This window comes from Cyprinodon variegatus, unplaced genomic scaffold (assembly GCF_000732505.1).
Source record: "Cyprinodon variegatus isolate N-32 unplaced genomic scaffold, C_variegatus-1.0 Scaffold401, whole genome shotgun sequence".
In the NCBI taxonomy this organism is placed as follows: domain Eukaryota; kingdom Metazoa; phylum Chordata; class Actinopteri; order Cyprinodontiformes; family Cyprinodontidae; genus Cyprinodon; species Cyprinodon variegatus.
The window spans coordinates 355,856-374,838 of NW_015150854.1; the positions used below are offsets into that span (position 1 = coordinate 355,856).

General features: G+C 37.3%; 1 protein-coding gene across 1 annotated transcript in view; it reads right to left on the bottom strand.

Moving 5' to 3' along the window:
• Positions 1-322: 322 nt before the first annotated feature.
• Positions 323-18,983, bottom strand: part of klf12 (Kruppel-like factor 12) — a 55,630-nt gene continuing 36,969 nt past the window's right edge. Inside the window, exons 4-6 of the mRNA XM_015387700.1 lie at positions 18,234-18,369; positions 6,437-6,594; positions 323-3,045 (exon numbers count right to left, since the gene is read on the bottom strand). Coding sequence (XP_015243186.1) covers positions 2,864-3,045; positions 6,437-6,594; positions 18,234-18,369 — 476 coding nt within the window. The 3' untranslated portion in view covers positions 323-2,863. The remainder of the gene's footprint in view (positions 3,046-6,436; positions 6,595-18,233; positions 18,370-18,983) is intronic.

The window sequence follows — 18,983 nt, forward strand, 5'->3', positions numbered from 1 at the left end:
CTGATTGAGGTCAAGTGATGTGATATTTCTGCCAGTAACAGCATCTAAGATCTTCCTCTGTGATATAATGTAGGGATTAATATCTGTGTTTTGTGCAGTGCATTGCAAAAGTACTCGGACTCCTTGAACTTTCTCAAATTTGACTATATTACAACCACAATTCTGTATATTTTGTATTAGTTTTAATGTGTAGACTGACTCAAAGTAGCAGATAATAACAAAGTGGGAGTAAAGTGATGACCCTTCCTAAACTTTTATCATCAAGAAAGTGTGCTGATGTATTCAGCTGCCTCTACCATAATGCCCTCTAATAGTGTGCCTTCAGATGTCACCTAGTTAGTAAATAGAGTTCATCTTTATCTTAGAATAAATGCATATTCTATATTAGGGCCTAAGCATGTTCTTAGAGAACACTGGTGAGATCAGCTTAATGAATACAAAGGAACAGACCAGATAGGCCAAGGAGAAATATGTGTTCAAAGTAGGGCTTGATTCTTAAAAAAGGATCACAAGCTTTGAATATATTTAAAGAAATGTTCAATATATAAAATTGGAAAGAGAGAAATTAAACTGCAGATCTACAGTTAAACACTGCATTAATGAGAGGAGCTGCAGAGAGGTGCATAGCTTCTCTTAAGGAGCTGCAGAGAAACGCAGATCAGGTGAGAGAATCTGTTAACAGAATAACCATTAGCAAACATGTGAGAGAAGATGCCCTGGCTAAATGACATCAAAATCAACCCCACCCAATTCTAGAAAAAATGCTACCTTATCTTCTCTCTTAAACATGGTAGTGGCAGCATTATTCTGAGGGGTATTTTTCTCTCAACAGTAAATGTAAAAACTGAATTAAGCTAAAACTACCCAAAAATAGCTTTTAAGAGGCTGCCAAAGACTTAAGCCTCTGGAGGTTCACCATCCAGCAGGAAAACACAACCCTACACATACAGAGCTCCAGTTTGTATGTTAAAATGGACAAGTCAATATCCAGATATAGGTCCCATTGAGATTATCTATGGCAAGACATCGAAAACTGAATACTCTCCATCGAATCGAAAGTATTTTACCAATTATGAGCACAGATTTCAACCTCCAGATGTGCAAAGCTATTTTTTCTACAAAGTACTTCTAAATCAGAGATGCTGAAGACATACAAACTCTCACTTTTCAGATCTTTATTCATTTACAAAAGAATTATATTTATCAATTACTTCTACTTGACAACTACGTGCTACAAATTGTGTAGGGCTATGACAAAGAAACCCAACAAAATGCACTGATTTTTTGTCGTTGTAACGTAACAAAATGTGAAACAGTTCAAGGATTTAGACTATTGCAAGGCACCATATGTATATATGGTATTCTGTATGTTACTAGGTGTGCAACTCCTGCATTTTAAACACCAAACTTTTGGTAAATAACCAACAAAACCGCCCAAAGTGAGGTGAGAACATTTCAAGCAATGTTTATGTAAAATATAAATAAAAAAATGTCAGATGATGTGGGATAAATGACCAGCTGAGACTTCACTTTGTGACTCAGATATTCAGAAACAGAGCGAGGCTGACCTGGTTGACATCAACAAAGATTTTAGATCAGAATGTATTGCTCTTCTGTGTGCAAGATTTTCTCTGTCAATCTCCAGCTGGTGTCAGTGACAGCTTGTGGTGAAGGGGCGCTTTGCTGTATGAAAACTACCAAAAAATTTCCATGTTTCGGTTTGATTTCATTGGAGGAAAAGTGGGTTGACTGATGAGCACAGGTGAATGGGGACAGGATGAAAGTCTCTAAGGTGCCTCTGTTGGTTTTCTTTTTCCACAGACTCTCCTCCGATTGTTTCAAGGTTCGCTGTACACAAGGGGGTTGTATTTGTCAGAATTAAGCATAAGCAATAAGCAGGTATTTAAAAAAAAAAAAGCAAGATTCAATAAAGAAAACTTTTTTATACTGAAAGTTTATATATATATATTTATATATATTCTTTAAGATTGCACTTTACTGATTGCTAATCACAGCTCAAAATCCACATAAGATTTGCTTGAAGAAAATTATTTTAAGAGGCTCAAAATAAAGAAAAGCACTGATGAAGAATGGGGTTTGTCCAATGTCCATGTGATAAAATGGTGCGTCTTTGCTGGTGTGATGATTAGGCATGTCCAGGTTCTGCTGTTTTGGAAAAAAGCAGCTAATGGTTGACTGGGTGGATGTGGGGATAAAGATGGATCCAGGTGAAGATATTTGCACTTTGCTTGGTGGAAAATGTGAAAGCCCAACCCTCCTTCAGCTTCTGAAAGAAAACGTAATCGCTAAGAAAACCTGTGATCAAACACTGCCCTCTGCTGGCCATGTGTTAAACTCACAGGGGGGGCAAGCAAAACAATACTGTCTCTGTAATTCCAACTCAGGCCAAGTCTTTCTTGTGGAAATCCGCTCCAGCTCTGATTTCAAAGGGGTCTTTCACATTTTGCATGCTGGAAAAGCAGCTGTAATGTAAAGTGAGTAAAATCCAAATTTAAAGAGTGCCACTTCATCCTAAAAATCAAAGTGAAACATCACCAAACAGTGCTGCTCATAACAGTTCCCTATTGTTCGCCGATGATGGTTAAAGATCCTGTCATCGCTTCCTATTAATCCAAAAGGATCCAGAAGTCCCCTTGTTTTCTGCTCCGACCATCCATCCAGCTTCTCAATCTCAGGATGCCAGCGTGTGTATGTGTGTGTGTGCTCATCTGTGTTTGATTTTGGGCGTCCAGGCCTGCTGAAGAACATTCAAAGGGAGATCCTGCTCCCTTGGCTGCCTGTGTGTGTACGTGTGGATGTGTCTGCTCCGCTGACATCTTCTCTTAATCGCCCGTGTTGTGCTTTACACCAGCATGTGTCTCCGTCGGTGCAGGGCTAAGTGGTCGGATCTGGAGAAGCTGCGGTCACAGTCTGCGCATTTGAAGGGCTTGACCCCCGTGTGTTTCCTGTAATGCCTTGTCAGCTCGTCGGAGCGGGCGAACTTCCAGGTGCAACCGTCCCAGGTGCATTTGTATGGCTTTTCCCCTGCAGAGAAGAGCATCAGAAAGGAGAGTTAAGCCTTCCATACAATTAGGAAGACAACTGAACCACTGATCAGGCAGAACGTTATGGCTGCAGATGATTAAAAGCTCTAAAGTGTCTCCATGGATCAGGCATGTTTGTCCAGCACATCCAGCAGATGTTAAGCTAATTGTAGGGATATTTATTAGTTGTTCCTCTTACTTTCCCTGAACTGCCTTTGCTCTGTGATAACAGTGATAACAATCATAATGTTGTTTATTACCAACCAATTTAGGCTGTGGAATATGTAGTAATAACTCCCCCTGTATGACTAAAATGAAAACAGAAATCAGTGACATTATTCGTTAACGAATAAAAAACAGATAAAAAGATTTTTTTATCCATTCTATAGCAATAAAAATGGGTTTCATATCTGTTTTACTAACAATATACATTTTACCAATCATAACTGAGAAGGGTATAAATATGAAATAGAAATAAAAATTTAAGTAAAATTGATTTTCCCATTAGTTTTGCTTTCCCTGCCTTGTTTTCTGTCCTGTTGGTCAAGTGAAAATAATTTTACATTCAAATCTGCACGCTGTATGAAAAGTTTTGGTCTGTATATTTAAACAGGCCTAATGCCAATGTTACACAAAGACATTCTACGTTTTTTTTTTCTATGTGAAATAATAACTCACAGTTTGGGATCTTTTCACTGCTTTCACTATTTTTAACTCAACAAGTTTTATATTTTAGATGGAAAAACAAACTCTTGTTAGGCGTATTGCAAGATTTAAATTGGGAGATTTGAGCTACAATACTACAACTAAAACTAATTTGAATGTGCAGTAAAAATTAGGCACCCAAAGCCAAGAACTCTATGAGGGCCTACTCCACTCTGACATCTTTCACAGATTGCTTCCTCCTTAGACCAGTTTCGATGGATACCAACCTCAGAAAACAGAGCTGCTGTTTTGGTGATGAACTCACCCTATCAAGTCATTATCAAGCTCAATTACATCTTCAGTGGGTCAAAATCCCTCCTGCAGTGTGTGCAAACTTGGTGAATAACTACAGAAAAAGGTTTGACCTCTGTAATTGCAAACAAAGGCTACAGTACCAAATATTAACTTTCATTTTCTCCAGTGTTCAAATACTTATTTGCAGCTGTATCATACAAAATAAATAGTTCAAAATAATTTATTCTGATTTCTGGATATTGTTTTATGACAATTTCAGACCCCACCATGATTTCTAAATGGGAGAACTTGCAAAATAGCAAGGTGTTAAAAAACTTATTTTCCTCACTGTATATCCACATTCTGACTAATAAACACAACAAAAAAGATAATAAAATTGTGCATTTATCAGCACAAAGATTAAATAATAATAAATGATTAATAATGTAAACAGTGTACTTTATTCATTACCATTTACAACACACTAAACAATTGTTACTCACTTTTGAGGTATTTCTAATGTGCCTTGATTTTTTAGGAAAATCTTATTAAAACTAAAAAATTTCGACATATTATCTTATATCCGATTGGCGTTTATTATTTGTAGCATAGCTTTTAACCTGCTTCATTTGTTTAAATAATATCATTATTTAGGCAAATATCACTATAGTCCAAAAAGTTTCAAAGGGCATCTTTGGATCATTTATCATTGGATAAATGCAGGCAGAGTCAATCTGAGGTTATTTCTATATGGGAATGTTTTAATGACCAACATAAAAAACACATTTTTGTTTTTTGGTAAAATGTCAGCAAATTAAAAAAGGCACTCATTTTACCAATGAGTGTCTAATATTTCTAAAGAACCTTTTCTAAAGCCTCAAGCTACTGTACTTGAATAATTTATGAGTCAAGCTTCCTCTGACCCACTTTTTGTTGAAGTTGCCTCAACTTTAAAAAGCAAAGAAGAAAAAAAAAGAACAGCATCTGTGTCTGAATCTTTGGTTAAATAGACTGATCCACCATTAGTTTGTGGGGTTTATTCATAATTTTTAGTGGTACCCCATATTTAAGGTGTGCTTAAAACAAAAAGGATAATTTATTGCTAAATACGGTAAATACAATATGAAATTTAAGTGTGCTCATTAATTAAGAAAAAATATATCATGTTACTGCATGATAACAGTTTTATTGTATTCTTTACAAATCCCTTTTTTTCAACCAATAATAGAATCCCTAAAATCATCTGCAAAACAAATGTACTTAAATGTATATTTTATTTTTTCTTCACTTTTTGGATGTGATGAACCTTTAATTAGAAATAAATGATTTCCCATTATTGGGGTATAAATATATAATATAACATCTTTGAGCTGTTATTCAAAAAGGCAAAGATATATAAAACATACCATTAACTTGAGGTGGATGTGTGTTGATCAGTCACTAAACAAAAATCAAAGTGCGTATGTGATTTGATCCTCAGCCAATAATGTCTAAGGATGGGAAAACATTCAGAGATGCATTTAAAGTATGTTAAAAAATGTTTTTATTTTTTTCTATTTATTTTCTATTAAATGTGCTTTCTAATAATGTAGCATTAGGATTGGAGAGATAAGTTTATAGCACGGTTGACCTGTTTTGAAAATAAGTGGAAAAAATTCCAATTAGGTCTATTAGGAGAAATCTCAACAAGCTTGAATAAAGTAAAGCATATTTAGAATCAATGGATTTATGATGTTGAGAATAAAGTTCATATACTTAAAGAAATGGAAAATACTTCTAACGAGAGGACTATTATATACAAACGAGGTCAATACTCAACAAGAGCTAGTATGATGTGCATTTTTTTCTTAGATTTTTTGCACTTTAAGCTCAACTGACCATTAAATCTTGTATCCTTACTGGTAATAAGTCAAATATTTTTACATCCACAATAGGATGTAAAGATTTCATCATCGTATGACTTTAAGATAATTTAAATCTCACCCATCTTAGTAGGGGTGAAACAATTAATGGGATTAATTGATTATTGAAATAATCACCTACTAATTTAGTAATCGATTATTCATTAACTGGAGTACAGAGACTCTACAACATGCCTTTAGCTGACAGAGAAACCCACTTCATGCAGTAATTGCAAGAAAAATGTAAAAAATATATATCAATATTTAGCATTTAAGATAAAAAAAAAACTTTTTTGTCTATTAATATACTTTATCCAGAACTCCACAATTGGAAAAGTGGAGTTTGACCTAGTTTAATCATGTAAAAAGTCATCTTTAAGGAACCTTTTGCTATCCGATTATTATTATCGATTAATCAAAAAAATAATTTACGGATTAATCAATTTGCAAAATGATCGTTAGCTGGAGCCCTGCATCTTAGAACTGAGGAGAATCAACACTATTCAATAATATATACATATATATATAAAACAGAAAGCAGAGTGGACTGACCTGTGTGCGTCCTCCGATGCGCTTTTAAATGGGAGCTTTTGGTGTACACTTTATTGCAGCCCTCAAAGTCACATCTGTGGATTCTTCGCTTCTTTGAGTCTGGTGACTCTGACCTCCGAGGGCGTCGGATGCTGTCAATACTGAACGGCGACATGGAGCTGTAAGACAGATGACACTCATCAGAAAAAATCCCTTTAGAGAATTATAACGCTGTGATGAGAAGAGCAGCAGCACTGTGATGTAAAAGCTTACACAGCGGTGATTCCTGAGTTCATGAAGACAAGGGACATGTTTCTGTTTAAAATGATGCAAGAAGGTGAAATATTAAAGGAATGTAGTCCATCTTTAAATGCAAACGTTACAAAAGTTAAATAAAAAAAAAAAAAAAAGATGTCCCCTTGGGTATGTCGACCTTACTGTTTGCAACAGTCTGCAAACTGCAAAATAACTGCCTTCTTTCTAGCCATTTTTTATTAGATGATTGTGTCATTTACCATCAAAAACAAAAATCTTGTTTATAGGCATGAATGAAAATATAAATAATTTAGATGATATCTATGCAGAGATCAAGAGAAAAATCTGGTTCTGCAGAAAGGTTCAGTAAAACAGGGTGGTGTACTCCTAAAAACAAGAGTTTTATCAAATTAATGTCTAAACTTCTTACATAATACATCAAATTGGCCAATATTAGCAATGAATCAGAGAAAAGAACGGCTGTGAGTTCAAGCTGTTTTATTTAAAGTATTTAAATACACAGTAAACTTTGCATTTACAGTAAAAAAATCAGTAGTCATAATAATTTTCAATTATTTCAATGACAATAACCATTTCCTAAGTTTTTTTATACTATTTCAGTTTTTAATTTAAATGTATGTTTGATTATCCTGTAGTATGTTGCACTGATTTACATCTGCTTTTTGATTTGAACTGCTTAGTCTCAGTCCAATATTGTTTTATGTAAAAACATTTTCAATTTCTGCTTCTAGAATGAATACATTTTAGAAAAAGAATTATAAACAATAATAAATGTCAGAAATAAACATATATGTTGGGAATGGGTATTTAAGGGAAAAGAGATTAGAAGAGGTATCAAATTATGTTCCTCTTATATGATGTTAGCACTTTTTATTGACATCAATCTTCTATTGCATATGTAGCAAACCTACAGAAGGCAGGTCAGTAGTTTAGAGAGAAGCTGAGGTGAAGCTTTGCCAGTAGGTGGCAGTACGACTCTGCAGAAGAGTATCTGTGAGGCAGCAGCTGAGTTCAAGCCTTTTGGGTCAGCAGGAATAGTACAGTCTCTTCTCCCATTCTTGTCCAGTAATTCAAATACTTCCCTGATTAGTTCATGACACTAAATTAGGTGTGGATTTGTTGATTTTTCATTGCTAAAAAGGAAAACCCTAAGTCAGTAAATAGAGTTAGACTAAATGTTTAAAGTAAGTCTAAATTTAATCCCCGATTGTCAAAATTAGTCTTTACACAGTGAAGTGTAAAAGAGACAAAGGGTTGACTTAGATGGTGAGGACTTCATGCCTTGCCTGGGACAGTTGGCTGCAGAACAGAGCACCTTTCACTAAACGCTAAACACATGACTGCAGCACACACCCAGCCCAGAACCAGAGGCAGGAGATACACTACAGGGAGACAACAAGACAGTCTCTGTTTACTTAAGGGGAGGAGTAATATCTGTGAAATATATTTACCAGAGGAGTTTATGCTGTAGTGGGGCAGGTGAGGAGGGGGGTGGGGGTGTGGGGAGAAAGGAAGCACAGCTCTGATCAAGTTAAAAGGGTTGAGAAGAGGAGCAGAGGCTGCCAGACAGGCCCTCCTGTGAACTGTCTCCGCCACACACAATCCACTTCCTGTCTTGCTGTCTTTCACCAAAAGCATGAGCTGTCAAACACAGGCTCAGCCGTACAGCACAGCCGTACAGTGTGAGAAACACACAGAGATAGAAACGCAGCCATGAAAAACACCAAGCCACACTCCCACACACCATTACAAATCACCTGTTACTCTTGGCTTTCTACCAACCAGAAGCTGTACAGGAAATGAGCGCACGGGTCAGATATGAAACAAACTCATACTACCCTCTCTCTCTCTCTTTCTTACTCCGTTGCTCCCTCTGGGCTCGCAAACCGCGCGGAAACCAGATGTGAAAACTGTGCATTTAGACCAGAAACATACATTTGTGATGTCATGATACATCATCTAGTAGAAAAACCCATAAGTATTCATACCCTTTGAAAACATTTCTTAAATACTTTCAAGTTAGCTTCAAAAACTTGAATTGAAAGAACACATTTTGATAAAAAAAAGGAAAAGAGTCTATTATTTTTTGCCCTTTTTTAGAAAACACAGCTGCTGTAATCTAATACCGCTAAATAAAAGCCTTGTGCAAAAATGTACTGAGAGGTAATATAATAGTCCAGGAGGCTCTAATCTGATGGAAAATAATATCTCTGTAACAGAAAACTTACTAAAACTCATGAAACTGAACAAACCAATGATGGCAGCGTCATACTGTGGGGTTGGTATTTATACAGAGACAAGGAAGCTGAACTTTGGTTTATTACAGAATAATCATAGCATGGAAATATAGCCAGAGTCTGGACTAAGATCTAATTCAGTGTCTGCAACAAAACTTTAAAAGTTCGGTTTAGAGTTGCTCTCTGTCTAATCTTACTGACTCTAATTTTCCAAAGATAAATTTACACAAAGTGGAAACATATTTAAAAAAAACTTGCAACTCTAATCTTAACATTGACTCAGGGGGGCTTAATGCAAATGCACACTGTGCTTTTACTGTTCATTTTTCTAAATGAAATCTAGAAATATGTTTGTTTTCCTTCTACTTCACAATCATGTGACAAAATGTAAACAAGTTGAAGAAGTCTGATTCTTTATTTGCAGTGGACCAGCATTTAGCAAGTGTGCTAGACTACATGAGGGAGTGTGTCTGCTGGGGAAAAGTGAAGCAAGGAGCCAGGATTTACAATGGAAACACTCTAGGCTCAGACACCGAACAGATCAGGCAGATGTTTATATTCTGACTTCATCCTGACTTCATGATTACAATATAATGCAGAAAAATCTAAATCTCTTCATTCTGCTCGGTCTCTCTTTCGATAAGCAGATTCATCAATAAACACATCATTTTTCTCCAGCTGATTATGTCATTGGTTTGGCTGTATTTCAAGAGCTCAGTAACAAAGGTCATGTTTGCGCATGTTCGATATTTATGTCCCATTCAAGAGTTCACAGCTGCTTTTTGACAGGATTTAACATAACTTTATAAGGACTAATAATGAGAGATCTATTACTTTTTTCTCACTAACATCCTGCTTTTTGTTTCATCACGCATGAAAAGTGGAATATTTTGGTTCAGCATTGTTGGTCAGACTAAAATGTACTCTGCTGGATGGAATAACAAGGAGTGGAAAAGTTGTGCAATGCAAAAAAGGAAAAAACAAACATTGCAATGATTTGTTTTGCTCCTTTAGGGCCAGTTTTAAGTAATTCAAATGAAAAGATCCTAAAAATATAAGGTGATATTAACAAATAATGTGGCATTTTACCGATCAGAGTTATTAACTACTGAAAAAAATAGTGATTTAGTAAACGTGAGGAGTGAGTTCAAAAAGCCAAACTAAGCTGCAGGGATGTGCAGTCCCTCAGCTCTGTGGTCACTACGTGAGCTCAAAAACACGTCTGACAACAGCTGACTCTCACCACAGGTTGTTGCTGCTTTAAAAAAGTAGACATATTCAAAATATAAAAGCTAATAACATAAAGTAAAACACTTTACTTTCATTTTGTCACATTATTACCTCAAACTTTAGTGGATTTAAATAACATTAAATGAAAGAGTCAAATACAAGGCAGCACATTATTGTGAAGGGAAAGAAATAAAAACAAATGGGAGTTTTAAAGATCTGAAAAGTGTGGAGTGCATTTAGCCTCTTTTTTATTAAGATATCACTTAATACATTTTAGTGCAACCAGAAAAGCAGGGTTGGCTTAGAAAAAGCTTTGAAAACCTCAGAATTTCATCCATCATCCTAAACAGGAGGGCATGGTACAACCCTACCCTTACCAAAGCATGGCCGTCCACCTAAACTCACAGCCCGTGCATTTATCACAGAGGCAAGCGAGACGCCGAGGGTAACCCTGGGGTAAAATATAACTTAGCTAGAATAATCTGTCAACAGAATCACTATTACCGGTAGTTAAACAATCCACAAACATGGTCTTGGAGTTATCAAAATAATTAAAGGAGGAAACTGTTTGAAACAAGTCATAGGCGAAGGAAAACATGTTGAAGAAGGTGCTGCCCTCTGATGAGACTGTCTGACCTGCATTCACAAAGCTTTGGGTGAGCAAAAACTAAAGACCCTGAAGGCACCATCTGCATGGTGAAACATATACCCCTTTCACACCGGCTGAAAAAAAACATCTAAACCTGGTACACAATCAGCTTTTAGTGGCAGTGGGAACAGCTCACTGACGCGTGTCTACCCAGGTCAAACGACTCGGCAAGTGCCCCGCGTTAAAATCGCATGGGCTTTAATCGGCATGAAGTGGGAACACCAATGACGGATTGATCCACTAAATTATGTGATACCTTTGAGTGCATCGTACATATGTTACAATATCACGCCAGTCATGTGTTAAAAAACGAGCCCAAACAACTCTACTTTTATTCAAGAAACATGGCACAGCATTGGAAAGGTGGAGGGATTTGTCAACTCCTTAAGATCCGCGGAGACATGCATGCGGGGACAGTGGCCACTCAGCTGGCTAGCAGGGGGTCAGACTCGGCTTTTTGTTCAAATGGGATAAGAGCCAAAAGCCGATTGTCAGCGGGTTTACCTGGTTTTGACAAACCCGGGTTTTCAGAGTGAAAGCGGCTATAGTGGTGGCAGCATCATGCAGTGTGGGTGCTTTTCTATAACATCTACAGGTTAGCGAGTCAGAGTTCATGTGTAGAGGCGTGGCGGTAAATACATGGTAAACCTAGAAGTTTCCACAGAAGGAATTTAAAGCAGCACAAAGGTAGGATATGAGAGAAAACAAGCAACCAGAGCTAAAGTGGAATGGTCTTCTGACTTCTCTCATCATGACGCACTGCCCTTCTTTCTATCAAGGCAATGAGCAGTTATTTTAGGTTGTGTTGGAAAAAAGAAACCACACCAAAATGTCATGTGTTAAGAGCAAGAAACTGAAAACCCTGCCCTGACTCCAATAGCAATTATAAGGCAAGAGTATTGGTAAAAAAGAACAACCATTATGAAATACAGAAATGAGTTTCTCTCCACTTCACATATATGCACTATTTTGTGTTCTTTTGCATAAAATCCCAGTAAAATAAAATGTGACACAGTCCAAGGGGTGTCGATATTTTTGCAAAGCACCAAACATATAAATATAATATATATCTTTATATTTGTATTGAAAACATTCACTATGATATAGCTTCTTTATAACATGATTTTAAATTAATCTGTAATGAGATTCCAGAGGTATAATCTCACTGTTTCCAGTATAACATTTTTGGTTGAATGGATGTGCCTGTTAGAATCCCTCAAAAAAAGTGTGATTTCAAAGAGAACTGACCTCTACTTTAATTCATTTGCTTGTCCCTCGTCTGCTTTGCCCCGCCCCCCTTACAGAGGCACAAGGTGTCACCTGTATCCTCACAAAACAAACACTTTTTCAGATTTCTGGGGTCTGCTGGTGTCGTAACACACCAGCTCCAGCACAGTAACTGCTTTTTAAACAGATTCATGGAATTATCAGGAAAACAGGAAAAGGAGAGTCTGACTCCCTGTGTGCTTTGGAAGGAAGCCCGCCAGGCATTCCTGTACCTGTCGGAGGACCCCACATCTCATCGGTCCACCTGCTCCGTTGCATGTCCCCTGGGTCCTTGGGGACCAGCCAGACTTCAGCAGAAGCTACTCCTCCCAGACACACTCACACCCTTCTCTCCCGCTCTCTCTCTCTTTCACCCTCACTCTTCCACAATAGCCTAACCAGCCGTCCCCAAGGAAACGCATGAATATGGAGGAGGCTGCCCTAGAAGAGCATGATCCACTCACACACACACTGTAACACTCTCCTTTCACTCAGTTATTTATTTATGGATACCTGGATTGCAAGCTGGAGGCACTCCCATCCTCCACCCTAACACTTCTCCTCCCTCATGCCCTCTGAGTGGCCGCTTGTGAAAATGGCGGGGGGCAAATTCAAAAGAGGTTGCTCTTCCTGCACTAAAAGTGTGTCAGGCATTCTGGTGAAAAAACTAATACAGTGACACAGTGGAGTGATATTCCAGCTGTGGTTACAGCGAAGATGTCCGCTGAACTATTACCGTGTATCAAAGGGCTGTGCACTTTCTCCTTTCCTGACGCCAGACCGGCATGATTCTCAAGAATACTACAGACTGCTTTGTTTTTCACAGACAAACACGCAAGTCTGTGTTCCTGTTGACAATACCCGACCTCCCTACGGAGGCAGCTGTTCCGTCCACCATGCAGAGACACGTGCATGCAAACGGCACTGAACGCACATATGCCAAAGGATTAATACTTACAAGTGTGCATGTATCTTTTTTTTTTTTTCCCACACATACACAGAGCATGCACACAGTTTCCACACAGTCTGCACTTTGCACACAGAGAAGTGAGTGTGTGGGCAGGCCCTGGCAGGGTATTGCTTATCCAGGGTGGTGATTTATCTGTATAGTGAAAGCCTGGGCTGTGGAAGGTTAGATTCTGCCAACTTCTGTTGTCCTCTGACCAACCGGTGCCCACGTGTGGCACTCTGGGGCACGCCTGTCCCTTTCAATAACCTGCACTGAAACCTGAATCCTAGAGTGAGTCCCTGCATGCATTGGAGAAATGGCCACCTCTTCTTCTGAGCAAAGTGACCCTGATCATTTTTAAAGCCTAATGTAATGTACCAAAGCTCATTTAGTTTAATTAGTGTGCCTGTTAATGGAGCTAGTGTACAAACAAATGATGACCCTGTAAGCTGGAGCAGCACCACAAAAAACAAGCCAAGCTGGGCTTCAGCCTTACTAATGATGTTGCATCATTAAAAGAAATTTCACACACTCCACTAATAATTTCCTTAGGGTTGATCTAAAAATATATAAATAAAAATGCATCTTGAGTTTGATTAGTTGGAAAGTTTGACTTTTCAGGGTTTCTGAGCAGCAGGATGACAGGAGGAGCCAAATGTGTCTGAATGCTTCTGATTTCCTGCTTTGGATCAGAATACCATAAGCTGTCATCCACTGGAGAGGAAGTCTTTTCATTTCAACACAGATGGACTGGCACCGTAGGAGCTGATGTCTGCAGGCCGAACAGGGCACAGAGTATGTCTAAGCCATATGCATGCAGACATATAGATTCACACCCACACAGATGCATCATCACATAGGGAGGCACTTTTGGAGCATGTCATAAAGTTTTTACTCTCGCTGCAGGTCATCAAGTAAAAGTGATACCACCTTACTATATGTACATGCTTTTTATTTTTTTAAGGGTAGGAACTAGGCATGCTTGACACATAAAAGTGCATAGACTTTTAGTCCAATTCAAAAGTAAAAGATATTTATCTTGAAACAATTGTTTTTTTTACTCTAATGTTAACAAAAACTACATAAATTTAGTATGATGTCAGATTCTCCAAAATAAAAATGCTTAAACACAAGGGTCCGTATTCACAAGGGATCCTAAGACTAAAAGTAGTTCCAAGGGATTTAATTTTAAAAGAAATCTTAAAATTTGTCAAATTCTAAGATTTTAATTGTAATTCTATCTCAGTAAGATAAAAGCCGTTCACACATAAGCTTTGGCTTTAAAGGTATATAGTCTTTTTCCGGGTGGATCATCAAAATAAGTGGTCATAAGTGGTGATATGTTTACGTAAGGCAGTCCTATGTTCTCGTCCCCATTTTCACTTAGCGGTGGTGAGTCTGACATAGTGGGAAAATTGCAAATCTTCTTTTGGAAAGTAAGCTTCAATGAGCGATGCAAACAGCAACTTTTAAACAGAACGTGCACAAGGATAAATGGGCTTATGCATTCCCTCACACACGTTTATTAGGCGAACCATCTGGGAGCGGGTACAGGGTTGTGCATGTGCATTTCTTTTCCTAAAGTGGAAAAGGTGGGTCTTTTCAAAAATTCGCAAAAATCCTCCACTATACCTTTAAGAAGATGGCAGAAACAAAGAATACTTTGGCTCATCCACCCCCTAAATGGCATACATGAGCAAAGAGGCCTCTTTAACAAACATAAAATTATTTTGAAGATAAGATTTATCATTAGCAGAGGGGGAAATGATTTGTTTCAGCAGCTGGAATGATTAAAAGTATGCCTCTGATTACGTGATTTTATTGAAATAAAAAGTAGAAAAATATTGAATAATCATGAATAAATGGTGGAAAATGTACAGGATTATACAAGGATTTTAGTATTATGTATACAGTGTAAAATGCTCTTAATGGTTTTTAAAAATGGATGGAGAATAAATGCATGAATATACAAAGCAAAGATAAGCAAAAGATACAATAATATTCATTCTAAACGAACAAGTAGATGAGGTATGAACGTTTTTCCTTTACATGTTGATGACCAGAAACCGAAATAGTCATCTAGATATTTGGACCAGTGATGCCATCTCCTCTCTGGCTTATGATTGCTGTATATCATGCTTTTCACTTTGCAGGCTGGTGTATAAAATCTGAGAAAAAGACTCTCATAGAAAAAGACAGCTTCTTTTATACCCTGATACTGGAACCAATTTACCTTTCACTCCTCTATTCAAGCACACAGAAGTGTGCAGAAAGCAGACACAGCTACCCATCCAGTTGGGTTTCCTTTACCTTTTTTCTCTATTTTATTGTGAAATCAAACTGTTTTATACAAGGAGGACATCACAGTGAAATGTTTCAGGTGAGCCCATGTTAATTCCAAACAAACGGAGAGGTAAAATGGACAGCATGGTGATTAAACACAAAAATATAAATACGAATGAGGATGTAAAGGTTTTTACACATTTTTATAATCAGAGACAATATAATTATATTAAATCTCATCATGAGACACATTTCTTAATCCAGTCTTAATTATTCACTCTTCATGGATAGGTGGGAGTGTGCTTGTCTTGTTTTGTTTGTATTTTGTCAACCAATTACAGTTCTTAGGAGACAGAATCACACCTAGCAGGGTCATCCACACCTCCTGAGTAATAGAAACACCTGTCAAGTCTTTAGTTATAATCAGGAAATGTCTGAATCACTTTAGTTAAAACTTCTTGGCGGGATTACTCAGGCTTAATTAGGAGATTATTGAAGGGACCAGATTTATAAAATCCATCTCATCCCTTAAAATTACAACTTTTAAAATTTCCAATAAATCACTTTTTAGCTCTCACCCACTCAGTGACGCATATAATTATCACTATTATTATATCTGAAGGTATGAAGACTTGAAAAAAACATTCTGCTGTGTTATGGTGTAACTTGTTGTTTCTTAATCTCTCTATTATTTATGTGATATAAAATAAAAATATTTCTAATTTTGATCAAATTCTTTAGGGTTAGATAAAAAAAAAAAAAAAAAACAAGAAATCAGATTAACCCTAACGCAAAACTTGTCACAGTCTTGGTTCTGTTATGTTTTACTGTGCTCCATTTTTTCTAGTTTTATTGGTTTAATTCCTATTTTGTTGTGTTTTCTGGATATATTTTAGTTCTTATGTTTTTAATTGTTGCCCTCTTGTGTTGGTCTTCTTTTCCCTAGCTCCATTCTAGAATCCTCTCTTCACACCTGCTCCCAATCAGCTCGTTAGTCCTCTCTTTATTTAGTCTCCCATAAATACTCTCCTTGTGCAGTTCCTCAGTGCTAGTTCCTCGTCCTACATCGTCTTTCTTCGTCTAACCCTAGCTCCTCGTGATTGTCTCCATAGTTCTGGTACAATTTGTGGTGCAACAATCCACATACACTAAAAACTCATAGTGTTACAATTATTATGACCTTGGATACATAAAATCAAATTCATAGATAGTATTTTTTTCTTTTTTTGGATGATAATAATATTTATTAAGAAAGCATTTGATTTATCAGAACTTTTAATAAAACAAATATACTTTACAAGGTTATTGAAAGCTTTCAAATGCAGAAGAAGATCTTAAAGCGGATCTGCTGCTTTACGGAGCTGGGGAAGGTTTTTTGCTAGGGTTGTTACACAGTTCTTTGAATTTAACTTACACTTTGACTTAAAAAGATGTCTCTCATTTTCTCTTTCTTTTTTTAGACACGCTGCCTGCGAGTCTAATAACCAAGCACACAAACAAACACATGCACGCGATACCAATTAAAAGTTTCATGTAAATCAATACACCTGATATTACAACCCTTCTATATTACGCGGCCCAAGAGAAGAGCAAACGCTTAATTTACAGTCGCAGACTCCCTCCCCAACTGCTAACTTTTGCAGACATGGTTTTTCACAAGACTAAAATTCCTGGACCATTTAAGATATCTCAAAAATTAAAAATGTACCAGAAAGCAGAGATAAAGGCTTGCGACCCCACAGTCCTAATTATGGCAGGATGTACTATAGGGCTTCAGTAGTGCTGTGACTGTCCCTTCACAGACCTGATTCAGCGGCGCATCAGATGGTTGTAAGGTGAGCTTCTCAAAAGTGACAGTGGTGACAGTCAAACACACCAGAAAAAAGAGGGCCAATCAGGAGCTTTTGGACGGTCTAAACTCAGGGAAGCTGGCTTCAGTCTGCAGTCTTAGGTCCTAGTACTCAACGTTTGTCGATGTACTGTAACGTAACATTTTTTTTTGGTTGATAAGAAAAAATTTATTATGTCCTACTTCCTTTATTATGATTAAAAAACATCACCTTTAGCTATTTTAGAACCAGTTTCAGAAATATTCTGAATGTTAAAGTACAGAAGCACATGTTACAATTTATCAAAAGAAGAGCAGCAGAATGAAAAGGTTGAGAGAAAAGAAAGCCCCCCTCCCTCCAATAAAAAAAAAAAAACTGAAGTTCACCCATTTTTGAACTGTGAAGGATGAATAAATGCAACACCCGTCATTGTGGGGTATGATGCCAAGCACTCTAGGAATGTGATGTGAAGCAATCAAAAGGGCTTCAAAAAGAAGAAACCATGATGCAACCAACTCTTTGCAACCTTGGACACCATTGTTTTTACTTTAATACCAAAAAAAAAAAAAACTTGACAAGACGGACAACCAACTGGGTAAGATTAAATGTTCGGCCTAAAGGCTGGAATTAAAAATGTATTTAGAAATGAATGAGGAGAAGAGGTCACAAAGTAAAATGAAAGAGTTGAGAAGTGTAGCTCGTGTTCATCTCATGTCAACCTTCACTTGAAGAATCATTCATTAGTAAGAAACAAAAAAAAAAAATCACAGGTGAATCCAATTCTTTCATTAGTTTTACGTTGAAATTTGTTCATTCTAATTTTTTTCAAACCATTTTACAGTAGTTGCTAAGAAACTGTGAGGTATTAGATGCACCTCTATTACACAGACAGCTGGAAAAAGCACCCTAATAAAAGGCATGTCAGGGCAGGTTCTTTCTAAGGTCACCCCTATCTTGGTTAACCTTCCCTTATGGCTACTTTGTTCCTTTTTTGCTCCCTTCTTCATAAACAAACAAAAAATATCTTGCAGAACTGACATCTATTTACATTTTTACTTATCCATAACATTCACTTGTCCAAAAAGGCAACGATACTCACTCTTGCACAGCTCGGGCTATAGACAGCGCCGTGGAGCCGGTCTCATTAACACTGTCCAGGGTCACGTTCGGCAGGTCATCATCGTCACTGTCACTTTTGATCTGCCTTGGTGACAGGCCATTGGGGTCTGAGTGTGCTGCAGGGATGGGAACATGGAAACGGGAGTCAGATACATGACACTGGAGCTGTAAACCTATAAGGCGTATCACATTGTCTGTGCTGAAAAGCATCACTAAGTCTAATGAAATAATTCAATTTCATTCAGTTCAAACATGTCTAGTCATTTTTAGCTCTGCGTTCATAAAATATATATTCCTTTTACAAAGAGCTGTGTCCTCAGCCCTCGTATTTCCAATTCCCAACTTGTGGACTGAGCAGTGAACCATGACACTAAACCCAGTGGCTGCGCATTTACAGAGTAAAGAGAGCGCATGAAAGAGGAGACGCACACAAACACACATCCACACATAATCTATAAGAGTTTAAAGCTAGAGAGATAAGAAGCTGGGTGGAGCACTGTTTGGCTGTTGCTGCAGTTGTGGAAACATTAAATGATTTTGTCGTTGCGTGCCCCTGTTAAAAAAATGTAATATAGCTGAATCCAAAGTGCATGTGTACGCATGAGTGTTGTTTCCTAACATATATTACAAAATATTCATGCACATTAAAAGTTTTGTTTTATGTCACATCAAATGTTCAAACATTAAAATCTTTTACATGTTTTTTTTTTTTTTTATATGATACACGAAC